Genomic DNA, 13605 nt, shown 5'->3' with positions numbered 1-13605 from the left:
TATCTACATCATGGAGCAGGATGTCCGGCCCTGAGGAGCGCCGCCGTCTATCTTCTCCGCCTCCAGGATTATCCTCTTGAACACCTCCACGGCCGTCTGCGAACACACACACACACTCTCACACACACACACACACACACACAAGCACATGCACACAAGCACACGCATGCACACACAAACACACGTGCACACACAAACAAGCACGCATGCAAACACACGCACGCACACACACACACGTATGCAAACACACGCACACACATGCACACGCACACACACACACTCACACACATGCACACGCACGCAAACAGACGCACACACATGCACACACACACTCACACAAACGCACACACACACACTCACACAAACACACTCACACGCAAGCACACGCAAGCACACACACACACAAGCACACACACAAGCACACACACACACACACAAGCACACACACACAAAAGCACACACACACACAAGCAAAAATTCTTTCTTTAATTTTTTTTTTAATTAAACATTTCTAATTTTTATTTAGTTTTACTTGATGTTCTAAAATAATTAAAACAAACATTAATAAAAGCTATATAAACAGTAAAAAAAAAAATTTAAATACAAAAACATAAAAATTACTAAAACTTTAAAAGCAGAACATATAAAAATAAAGTCTAAATTAAATACAAAAAAACTATAATACTATCCCAAAAAAATGAAAACGTATTTTATTTCAGCTAGTCGCCAGCAAAATAAATCTCATTTACATTTAGTTTCACTTAATGTACTATAATAACTAAAACTGAAATTAAATAAATGAAAACTATAGACATTAATAAAACTAACAAAAATGTTAAAAACACAAAACAAAATGACTAAAACTAACTCAAATTTAAAAAAATTTTTTTTATTAAAATATTAAAAGTAAAAACTAATTAAAAATATAAATACAAACGATAATAGTATCTCAGTGATACTAAAATAACACAGTCTCTACCCAATCATTTATTTTTTTATTTTTTTATTACAAATGCAATGAAAACACAGGCATCTGTATCAGCACGTACCAAAAATGAAAGTTTAGGTATTGTATTCATTCTGGGAAAAAGTGGTATTGAACATCCCTAATAATAATAATAATAATAATAATTATAATAATAAATAAATAAATGAAGTGAGTGTAAATCACACAGTAGGCTTCAGCAGAGAATAAAGCAGCTCTTGAGACGTGAGGCTGGACGTCAGCTGATTCAGTTCACAAATACACCATCGCAGAATCATCAGAGCATCGATCAGTGTCTGCTGAGAGCCAGACCGAACACACTACAGGAAGAGGAAGAGGAAGAGGAAGAGGAGAGACAGGAAGCGCATCATCACCTGATTCTCTTTGGCGGAGGACTCCATGAACGCTGCGTTCCACGATTCTGCCAAAGCTTTGCCCTCTTCACAGCTGATCACGCTGAGAGAAACACACAGAACCAGTCTACGCCAATAGAACTTCAGCAATCAAATAAAGACACCAGTGGAGCGAACGCAGATATTAATGCACAGACAAACACAACATACTGCATCAAAAACATCTGTTTAATCAGAGCTCTGGTGGGTTTGTTTTTTTAACGTTTTTATTTATAAAAGTTTTCAATTGTATTTTAATTGTAGTTTTTTACATTTCTGTTATGTGCATTTTTCATTTTTATTAATTTGTTTATTAATATAATAATTATATTATTATTCAGGTTATATTTATTTTTATTGGCAATTTTTATGGTTTCATAAAAATTATGGTTATTAATATTAGCATATATATATATATATATATATATTTAGTTTTCACTTTAATTTTAGTTTAATTTTTAGTTTATGTGCTTTTGTTCTTATATTACTATTGAGGTTTCATTTATTTTTATTTCAGATTTAGTTTTTTAGTATGGACAAGTAAGATCTCAATCCTGACGGACATACACCTGCTCTCCTCTCATCTGTGTGTGTGTGTGTGTGTGTGTGTGTGAGAGAGAGTGAGTGTGAGTGTGTGTGTGTGTGTGTGTGAGAGAGTGTGAGTGTGAGAGAGTGTGTGAGAGTGTGTGAGAGTGAGAGTGTGAGTGTGAGAGAGTGTGAGAGAGTGTGTGAGAGTGACCCACGCTCTCTCTCTCTCTCTCTCTCTCTCTCTCTCTCTCTCTCTCTCTCTCTCTCGTTCCCACAGTCTGATCTGCAGGATCATGTGAACGTGTTGAAGAACCTCCATGAATTCATCATCAGAGCAGAACGTACCGTTCCATGTGAAGGTCTTTCTTATTGCCCACCAGCATTATGGGTACTCTAGGAAAAAAGACATTTATAACACAGAGACATTAACAGAGATTTTAATAACTGACCCCATTCATATTCTTAATACATGCGTCTGGTCTTATTATGAACAAGTCATCAGGATTACGCATTTCTTCTTATTAAACATCGCGTTTTCCTCAGAAATCATTACATTGTGGAAGTAAAAAAAACAACAAAAAAAACATTAAAGGGGTGGTTGATTGCGATTTCACTTTTTTAACGTTAGTCAGTGTGTAATGTTGCTGTTTGAGCATAAACAATATCTGCAAAGTTGCAGCGCTGAAAGTTCAATGCAAACGGAGATATCGTCTTTTAAAATTCTGGCGGTTTAATGCCAACAGAAACGGCTGGTAGGGACTACAACGAGCTACTTCCCGGGTTCGTGACATCACAAACCCTGATAAACCCCGCCCCCGGGAACACGCAGCAAAGGGGGCGGGGCCATGCTGCGCTGCTTTAGAGAAGAGGAAGAGAAAACTAGAGGTGCACGTAAAAATCTGTTCATATATGAATCGTGATTCTGTCTTCTAACGATTCTAATGGATTCACACGTTTCAAAATCAATGTTCCGAAGCAGCGGTTCTCAATACTGTTCCTCGCGTCGCCTGCTCTGCACACACACTGCATCTCTCTCTCATTCAGATCGTCAGCTCAGCTCCAACAAACTGTTCCATTTATACACTTATTTTCACATAGCTATGAGAAGTGTTATACATGGACATGCGTGCGGTTGCTGTGCTGTATTAAAGCTCTAATCAGAATAAAGCCATATATTAAAAGCTAACAGAAGCAGTAGCATTTACAAACAACAGCATATCTAAAAGTATGAGACAACAACAAACAAACATACCATTAAGAGCCGTGCTTGCACAGGTTCTGCGCGATCCTCTTCATTAATATTCTCTGCGTCTCAATCGGGCTCAGATTGATAAGCAATATAGACAACGTCATTGTTTACAATACAACGGGAACACATTCTGAGCTTGAGGGGCGGGATGTTCAGACGCGCGCTAGAGGCGGTTTAGCCAATCACAACACACTGAGCCAGCTGACCAATCTCAGCCCATCGCGTATTTCTGAGGGAGGGGCTTCATAAAAGCAGGAAATAATCGAGGCGTTTGTTAGAGAAGGGACAGAGCGGTGTGAAATAAAGGTAAATTATATGAAAAAGAATACGTTTTTTTAAAAACGAAGCATGAACACATGTTAGACCGCAATATATATATATATTAGTATAAAAAAAAAACACTTAGCAAACGTAAATAGAAAGAAAAAAATGTGTTTTGGAAAAAAAACTGTACCTTGCAAATGATAAACAAAAAATAAATAAATAATACATTTAAAAATAAAATAAACATACTTACTGTACTTTTCCCACCATATCCAACAGCTTTTCATGGATAACTTTTACTACTTCAAAACTGCAAGAAGAGGGAGAGACAGATCACAAACGGGAATTCTGAAAATGAGCAGATCATTTTAATCTAAGGTTATTTATAAAACAAGAATAAAAATATATAAAATAAACTAAAAAATGCCAATTATAAATCAAAGTAATAAATATTACTATTGCAATATTTACTGTAAAAAACCTGAGTATTTAAGCCAAAAAATATATAATAATAATATTATTATTCTACAACTGTAAAAATGACCATTACCGCGGTTAAAAACAAAAACAAAAATTAAACTTTTATTTCTTTATATTTAATGCTTCCCTAATGCTTCTCCTCACTCTGAAACATGCAGTGTTTTTACTCATTTAATTAATAATTAATCACACCAAGCCAGTTTATTTCGATTTTCCGTGCAGCTCTGCTTCAGATGGTTGTGAGATTTTATAACTGGTTAAAGAATGAAACACAAAGCAGAGCCTGACAATGTCATCATTTAATTAACATCAAACATCCAGGCATCCGGAGACGAAGACGAAGATGATGAAGAACAAACACGGATCGGGTCTGAGATCAGCGCTTACTATCCATCAAATATGATCTAATTTAATAACTCTGTGAAGGAGGAGAGATCTTCTAGAAATGAGACGTCATCTCTCAAATTCAATCAGATGCAATGCTTTATTCATAAACCATATTCTGACAGTCATCAGGAGCATTAATCTGTGCGCTCACCTTTTATTGGAGGTGACTGAATACACCAGAATGTAGCCGTTGATGTCTATAGAGTACGTCTGCGGGAAAATAGAGTATTCGTCCTGAAAGAGAGGAATTCAAAACACACTTCAGAGACAAAATCAAAACTTCATTCTAAGAATTCATGACATGATGCTTTTATAAGAATGTTTTGCCAACTGTGCTTTTTTTATTTTAGTATTATTTAGAAACTATTATATTTATTAGTATTTAGGGATGTAACGATTAACCGCGAGCCGGATGAAAACCGATTCAAATGTGTGACGATTCAAATCGGTTGAGATGCTAAACAAATCGCTATTCATTCAGTTTATATGAATGCATGTCTGAGGGGAACTTACTGTCTTTAGAAAAGTTTAGATAGTATTTTTCTTTTCATCTTGCTTCTGTATAATGCATATTAAAGTTCATAAGCGCAGCGCTGCTTTGTTTACAGCCAAAACCAAGGAAAGGCTTTAAGCGCCACCTGCTGGCAGAGAGTGCATCTGCGTCTCGTTCAGCTCGTCTGCTGTTTCTGTTTCATGCAGATATTTTTATTTATAGTTTCACAAAACTGAAGTCAAACCATTCTGTTTTTGCTTCAAATTTCGAAATGATACAATCTAATTTAGATTAAAAACTGCTCGTGTTGCATGTATGCAGCATCTTTGTTTGGATCGTGATTAAAATGCAGTGGTTGCCTCTAGTTTTAAATGGAAAGAGTTTGTTTATATGAAGAGATTTATTTTATTTGTGTTACTTATTTGATTTGGGGCTTGTTTTAAAATTTCAATTTAGTTTTGTTATTTACATTTACATTATATTTAAATTTTGTTAATAATTTATAATTTGTCTTAAATCTCATTTTGTAAAAAAAAAAATTGTGAATCGAATCGTGAGTTGAGCGAATCGTTACATCCCTACTAGTATTGTGAATTAGATTTTACATTTTCAGTTTTATTTTAGTAATTTTGTTATTTGCTTTTGTCATTTAAATTTTTTTTCTTGCTTTAAATTTATTCGTATTTCAGTTTTAGTAATTTATTTTTAGTTTTATTTCAGTTAAGTTTTTAGTTTTTTTTTAAGTTTAAGTCTGTCATTGAATATTTATATTTTATTTTGGCTTTATTTCAATGAATTAAAACCATTTTAATGCTTACATTTTTTTTATTTTAGTTAAAAACAACACCACTGCAGAAAGGTTTATGGCCTTTCGTGGATTCGTTTCTGCATTAAATGTGTTTGAGTCACTGGTGTTGGACTCCTGAATGTTTGATATTGCCGTGAAGTTAAAAAAAATAAAAAAAAACAACATTTAAAGGTGAAGTCGTGTTTCTCACCTGTCCCGCTGTGTCGACCAGCTGCAGGTGATACTCCTGACCGTTCACTGTGATCATTTTCGTAAATGCTGAAAAAATAAATAAAAGACACCAGATCAAAAATCTGAAAAATCTAAAAAATTGTGAAATATTATTACAGTGTAAAACAGCTGTTTTCTATGTGAATATCTGTTAAACTGTAATGTATTTCTGTGATGCGCAGCTGTATTTTTTAAGCGCCACCTGCTGGCAGAGAGTGCATCTGCGTCTCGTTCAGCTCGTCTGCTGTTTCTGTTTCATGCAGATATTTTTATTTATAGTTTCACAAAACTCAAACCATTCTGTTTTTGCTTCAAATTTCGAAATGATACAATCTAATTTAGATTAAAAACTGCTCATGTTGCATGTATGCAGCATCTTTGTTTGGATCGTGATTAAAATGCAGTGGTTGCCTCTAGTTTTAAAAGGAAAGAACACAGACAAAGCCTTAGTTTGTTTATATGAAGAGATTTATTTTATTTGTGTTACTTATTTGATTTGGGGCTTGTTTTAAAATTTCAATTTAGTTTTGTTATTTACATTTACATTATATTTAAATTTTGTTAATAATTTATAATTTGTCTTAAATCTCATTTTGTAAAAAAAAAAATTGTGAATCGAATCGTGAGTTGAGCGAATCGTTACATCCCTACTAGTATTGTGAATTAGATTTTACATTTTCAGTTTTATTTTAGTAATTTTGTTATTTGCTTTTGTCATTTAAATTTTTTTTCTTGCTTTAAATTTATTCGTATTTCAGTTTTAGTAATTTATTTTTAGTTTTATTTCAGTTAAGTTTTTAGTTTTTTTTTAAGTTTAAGTCTGTCATTGAATATTTATATTTTATTTTGGCTTTATTTCAATGAATTAAAACCATTTTAATGCTTACATTTTTTTTATTTTAGTTAAAAACAACACCACTGCAGAAAGGTTTATGGCCTTTCGTGGATTCGTTTCTGCATTAAATGTGTTTGAGTCACTGGTGTTGGACTCCTGAATGTTTGATATTGCCGTGAAGTTAAAAAAAATAAAAAAAAACAACATTTAAAGGTGAAGTCGTGTTTCTCACCTGTCCCGCTGTGTCGACCAGCTGCAGGTGATACTCCTGACCGTTCACTGTGATCATTTTCGTAAATGCTGAAAAAATAAATAAAAGACACCAGATCAAAAATCTGAAAAATCAAAAAAATTGTGAAATATTATTATAATGTAAAACAACTGTTTTCTATGTGAATCTCTGTTAATCTGTAATGTATTTCTGTGATGCGCAGCTGTATTTTCAGCATCATTCCTCCAGTCTTCAGTGTCACATGATCTTCAGAAATCAGTATAATATGCTGATTTGGGATTGAGTCTAACAGTGTGTTCACACCAGACGCGAATGTAATTATTCGCACGAGTAGATTACATACAAAGTCAACGCAAAGACGCGAATAGAGGCGAATTCATTATTGCATTATGCATTATTGCAGCCATCTGTTATTATATAGGTTTGCAGCATAGAAAACAATTAAAATCAGTTGTAGTGGTACTTGTATTTTATTAGCATGGCTACAGAGATGCTGCTATCAATAATAAAAATAATAGTAATATCAGTGTATATATACAGTAGTACAATGTAACGCACACTAATACAGGATCCTAACGTTATTCGGCATTTGGCTTTACAGCAGATACAAAACAGCGAGTGTAGTTTTCTCCACCACGGTTGATCGCGCTGTTTTTATTCGCGCGAGTGACACGAAAAACATCCCACGAGTAATCTAGAGCGAGTGACGCGATATGCATATTCGCTTCGCATCTGGTGTGAACACACCATAAGAGTTCATGATTATCGTCTGATGCAAATAGTGAAATAATGTCTCAATTCTGGATGTTATTAAATCATAAAAACGTCTCATAGTGAGTCTCTCTAAACATCCAACAAAAAAAAAAATTTCAGTGACAAATTTATCAACTTTTAATTTACTGCCGTCACACAAACACTGACATTTTTTTTCTAGATATTACAAACACTTAAAAAAACTGTTTTTGCAATTGAAACAATCAGGAGAGTTGATGTGTTTCAGGCACAGAACAGTGGAGGTGGAGTCATCGCCGTGGAAGCCACACCCACTCAAGTAGACTCCTCCCACTCGGCCTGTTCCACTGACTGATAGCTGCGTTATGACCCGCCCCTTTTAATGTTTAACTGCTCCTGCATTAACAACTCTTGTAGTACTTGTGAGGAAACATCACATAATCAACCTTAACTATATTAAATCCCAACATTTTCTACAACAAGTGGATATTCAACTTAAACTACATGTCAAGTTATAAATGAACAACTAGTCAGTAATTATTTAAATCTGAAGTGTTAGACATATTGAATCAGATTTGCCCGAATGACTCGCAGTTCAGTGAGTCAGATGCAGAGTAACCGAACGATTCAGTGAGTCACAATCACAGAACTGACTCATAAGAGTCATTTGCATACAAATTGGAGTGTAGTAGTCACAAGGCCAGTAGAAATGCATATTAAGGTCATTTTATCACTTCACAGAGCAAATTTCAATTCTCAAGCCTACATTATGATGATTATGATTCATCTTGCAGTAGGATGTGATCTGATTCACTTACTGTTTTCAATCGTGGGGTCGTAGGAGTCGACAAACTGGCCTTCCACAAACTGTATTGTCAAGGAGGATTTCCCTGAAACACACAAACGTCGCACAGTCGGAGAGAATGACCATCTTTACCTTCAGATCACCAGAGAATGAACATGAACTCATGAACACGCATGTTACATTAGTGCAGAAGAGATTTACACAGCGATGCATCAATCTAAATCATAACCCCAAATGAAGCTAGTCTCACAAACAAATGTCTGAACACATCAAGAAACTGTCATGTAGCCAAACATAAGCTTCATTTTTAATGCACAATATGATTTCTCTGGTTTGGATCTCAGCGTGTGAATGCATGTGATGAAACACGTCTCCATTCAGAAGAGCGTTTGTGATGAAGCTGCCGATAGTGGTAGTAACGCAGGACATTCTCACACACACACACACACACACACACACACACACGAGTGTGTGGGCAGATTTGCCCTGCAGCCTGTTGCTATAACAACGGCCAGTTCATCTCCGCATCCAGCGTTTGTAAATGCGAGCTCTCATTGACAGAGAAAAGCACACAGAAACATCGGCACGCTCAAAAAACAACTAAATCCATCACAAATGAACTGGACTGTGAAAACTAAAGTCCTTTTTATTCACGTGCGGCCACTGCTTGACTTTTTATATGGCTGCAAAAATTTCTATTTTGTTAGTTACATTTAATTTAGGAATAAAATGTAACAACTGTACCATCTCATCAGCTCAAACGATACATTCAAATATAAACACTCACATTCAAAAGTAACAAACTGACAAGAAAGCTGACTGTCTCTTTAAAACGTAAGGCAGGGCTAGTCACATATTGGGTCTTATGATTTCTCCTACTGATATAGTTATGATATTTATGATAGCTATATCAGCTTCACATGTTATCACAGGACAAATATCGAGTAAACGATCACAATTCGATTCCAAAAGGATTCTTGGACTACATTTTCTTTTTATTAATTAATGAGTTTAGCGACTTTGAACAAAGTCTATAGAAATACAAAGACGGTTCACTCCTACACTTATGACAACTGTGTGTTAAGAATTATAACCAACTAAATATAGCGTCAAAACATATCAATATAAAGCAATAATAGGGAACAAAGAAGCATTACGATCAATAAACAGAATATGCTTTCAGTATGTGAAAGTTTCCAGACGAGCGCAGTGATAAATCTGTCTTTTTTTCCCTGAGCATTACTGCTGACTGGTTATTATCATTTAACAAACAATAAATACAAACATTTTACAAAGTTAAACTTAGAAAAGGGATTCATTTTTTCATATAGAACCCTATACACGATTTATTAAATGCACTTGTTGTGATAAAACATTCTTTTAAATCCATCTTACAAAAAAGGACATATAAAGTTCTAAAAAATTGTATAATTCTATGAAAATGTCCACATTACAACTATAATGACGACAACACATAGCATTGGAATACTTCCAAACTACTTATTTCTAGCTGATGAAAACACTGACAGCCAATCAGAATCCACCCGACTTTAACGAGCTTGTGTATTTAGAGAGGCAGACAACAAAACTGCAGTGCTATCGTGGACGCTAATATTATTACCATTCTGGTTCTTGGTGTAAACGGGCCTTCAAAGTTTGTCTTAATAAAAGTCAACTTTAAAAAAAATAATAATAATATAAATAAATTATACTGAACCTTGAAAATGTGCTGTACTTTTTTTAATTAAATAAATATTAATATTAAATATTATATAAATTTTTATATTAATTATACCTTGATCATGTTAGTTCATAGTGCAACTACTGTTAAAAGAAACAACTTTAACATTTAAAAATGTATTGATAAATGTTCAAACTAACAATGAACAATACTTCTACAGCATTTCATAATTTCAGTTAATGTTAGATTAACCATTTAATATAAATACAAACAAGATAGCTTTTAAAGATGTCAAAAACTTTAGGAGGGCTCAGAGATTTGGCCTCTAGAGGTCGCGCTCGTAAACTATCGTCTGTTCAATCAGTTATCGGTACCGATATATCGGCAAAACCGATCAGTCGGTCGACCTCTAATATTTACAGTTGGATCGTCTCTCATAACGTCTCTGGAAGACAGAGAGAAGAGGATGAAAGGTTAATGATTAATGACGTCAACCAAAAGAAAACCATTTAAGAAATGAAGCAAGCTGAAGACAATGACAAAAATGAACATTTATTTCCATTAGAACAGCGTGACTGATGAATCCCTCACAGTCAGATCAGGAATATGAATTAAGAGTCTATAAAAGGCATTGCTACTGTAGGTCAGGTTTGAGTTGTTCACTACAAGCGTTTCTCAATCGTAAAGCCATTAGAGAGCAGCAGCAGCCCTGCCTTCCCTCCGTTTTAATGGAAGCGCATCGGATTTCAAGCATCCTTCCTCATCAGCTCTATAAATAGAACGTGAAACAGAGCCTTCAAAGTTTGTCTTAATAAAAGTCAACTTTAAAAAAAATAATAATAATATAAATAAATTATACTGAACCTTGAAAATGTGCTGTACTTTTTTTAATTAAATAAATATTAATATTAAATATTATATAAATTTTTATATTAATTATACCTTGATCATGTTAGTTCATAGTGCAACTACTGTTAAAAGAAACAACTTTAACATTTAAAAATGTATTGATAAATGTTCAAACTAACAATGAACAATACTTCTACAGCATTTCATAATTTCAGTTAATGTTAGATTAACCATTTAATATAAATACAAACAAGATAGCTTTTAAAGATGTCAAAAACTTTAGGAGGGCTCAGAGATTTGGCCTCTAGAGGTCGCGCTCGTAAACTATCGTCTGTTCAATCAGTTATCGGTACCGATATATCGGCAAAACCGATCAGTCGGTCGACCTCTAATATTTACAGTTGGATCGTCTCTCATAAAGTCTCTGGAAGACAGAGAGAAGAGGATGAAAGGTTAATGATTAATGACGTCAACCAAAAGAAAACCATTTAAGAAATGAAGCAAGCTGAAGACAATGACAAAAATGAACATTTATTTCCATTAGAACAGCGTGACTGATGAATCCCTCACAGTCAGATCAGGAATATGAATTAAGAGTCTATAAAAGGCATTGCTACTGTAGGTCAGGTTTGAGTTGTTCACTACAAGCGTTTCTCAATCGTAAAGCCATTAGAGAGCAGCAGCAGCCCTGCCTTCCCTCCGTTTTAATGGAAGCGCATCGGATTTCAAGCATCCTTCCTCATCAGCTCTATAAATAGAACGTGAAACAGAAGCAAACGCATCAGGAACATATAGTTCCCATCGGCCGCTCGTGACCCCGCACGCAAACAAAGCCCAGACGGGTTTAATGACTTCATACTCCACTGCTTTTGGAAATCAGAGAGTTTATGGATGGTTTGAGACACCACAGAAGGCACCGAGTCCAGCATCAGAAACTCAAAGGCGTTCGTTAGTGCAGACTAGTGAGGGTTACGGCATGGACTCATACTGAGCTGAGAGCCAGAAATGTCACGAGTGCAGAACTGAGTCGGTCTAAAGGACAGAAACGTACATACATCATGTTATCTGCGGTTAAAGTTCACATGCTTCTGCCATACTGAGGTCTGAAGTGACCTTATAAGAGCTGAACGCTTCGTTTAATCAAACACAAAACCAACATGGATTTTCCTGCACGCTTTCAAAAATATGATGTCTTGGCAAATCAGACTCAAAAACAGTTTAGCGGTTTGCGTTATGAACATGTAAAATAAAACGAAACATAAACCCAATCACATACTTTTATAGTTTTTATTCATATTTTGAATTAGTTTTTACTTTCTGATTTTGTATTTTAATTTTAAAGTTTTTGTAATTTTTGTCATTCTTAGTAGTTTTTTTTTTTATGTGTCTGTATAGCGTTTATTCATTTTTATTTCAGTTTTAGTTATTTCAGTACATCAAGTTAAAAAAAAGATTACCATTTTTTTTTTCTTAAAATTTAAGTAATTTTTTATGGTTTTAATTTTAATTTCAGTTAACTATAATAACCCTGATGCACCGAAATTTTGGTGACTGAAAATATTAATCCAAAACAGCATGATAGATAGAACGATAGATGGATGGATGGAACGATAGAACAATAGAGAGAGATAGAACAATGGAACAATAGAGAGAACATTAGATAGAACGACAGAACAATGGATAGATAGATAGATAGATAGATAGATAGATAGATAGATAGATAGATAGATAGATAGATAGATAGATAGATAGATAGAACGACAGAACAATGGATAGATGGATAGATAGATAGATAGATAGAACAATGGATAGATGGATAGAACAATAGATGGAGAGATAGAACAATGGAACAATAGAGAGAACATTAGATAGAACGACAGAACAATGGATAGATGGATGGATAGATAGATAGATAGAACAATGGATAGATGATAGATAGAACAATGATAGAACAATAGATAGATAGATAGAACAATAGATGGATAGATAGAACAATGGATAGATAAATAGAACGATAGATAGAAAGATAGATGTTTGTTTGTTCCAGTCATCAACTGAAACAGTGGCATTAAATTAGCGCATCTCTGACCAAAAATTATGCTTGAGTTGAAATGTATACACCTTTTTTTGGCTGAAATATTGACAGGCGAGTTCAACTGCTCAATTACCCAAATTTTATTACAAAACCTTTTTTTTTTATGTCTCTGCTTTTGACTAGATAAAAATTTAATTTAATTTTTGGTATTAAAATAATCATTTTGGTGCATTTATTTATATATATATACATACATACACTGAACAAACATCTTCGATTTCACGGTGACTCGAGGCTGAACTTGAGCGCAGTGTAAAGAACGAATGCTGGAGGTCTGGCGGTGATTGTGTGAACAGAACGGCTCCTAAAGGCTGCAGAGCACTCATGCGTGTCCTGATGTGATGTTGGCATGTTCTCTCAAGCGTCACACGCATCAGCACACGCGTGTTCTGTGTAAACGCTTTACTGCAGAGAGAAGAAATCTGCTCTAAATCACACAACACGATCCAGCAGATCAGGATCTGACTCCAGAGGGCTGATGGGAAACTTTCTGAGTCACTCATTGCACAGAGAAAAACATTCAAACTGAACACAGAACTAATTCTACACAAAACGCATGTTTGAGATCAGATCTGAATCT

The 13605-nt window shown here is 34.6% G+C and overlaps 1 protein-coding gene across 1 annotated transcript in view; it reads right to left on the bottom strand.

Moving 5' to 3' along the window:
- Positions 1-3: 3 nt before the first annotated feature.
- The window catches only part of LOC107566922 (Ras homolog, mTORC1 binding), a 17343-nt gene continuing 3741 nt past the window's right edge, over positions 4-13605 (bottom strand). The window contains exons 2-8 of the mRNA XM_016252500.1: positions 8414-8485; positions 6864-6931; positions 4437-4519; positions 3672-3728; positions 2251-2298; positions 1360-1441; positions 4-96 (exon numbers count right to left, since the gene is read on the bottom strand). Coding sequence (XP_016107986.1) covers positions 4-96; positions 1360-1441; positions 2251-2298; positions 3672-3728; positions 4437-4519; positions 6864-6931; positions 8414-8485 — 503 coding nt within the window. The remainder of the gene's footprint in view (positions 97-1359; positions 1442-2250; positions 2299-3671; positions 3729-4436; positions 4520-6863; positions 6932-8413; positions 8486-13605) is intronic.

The sequence above is a fragment of the Sinocyclocheilus grahami genome, unplaced genomic scaffold, assembly GCF_001515645.1.
Source record: "Sinocyclocheilus grahami isolate Dianchi unplaced genomic scaffold, SAMN03320097.WGS_v1.1 scaffold1113.1, whole genome shotgun sequence".
NCBI lineage: Eukaryota > Metazoa > Chordata > Actinopteri > Cypriniformes > Cyprinidae > Sinocyclocheilus > Sinocyclocheilus grahami.
This window is presented reverse-complemented; position numbering and strand designations above follow the sequence as displayed.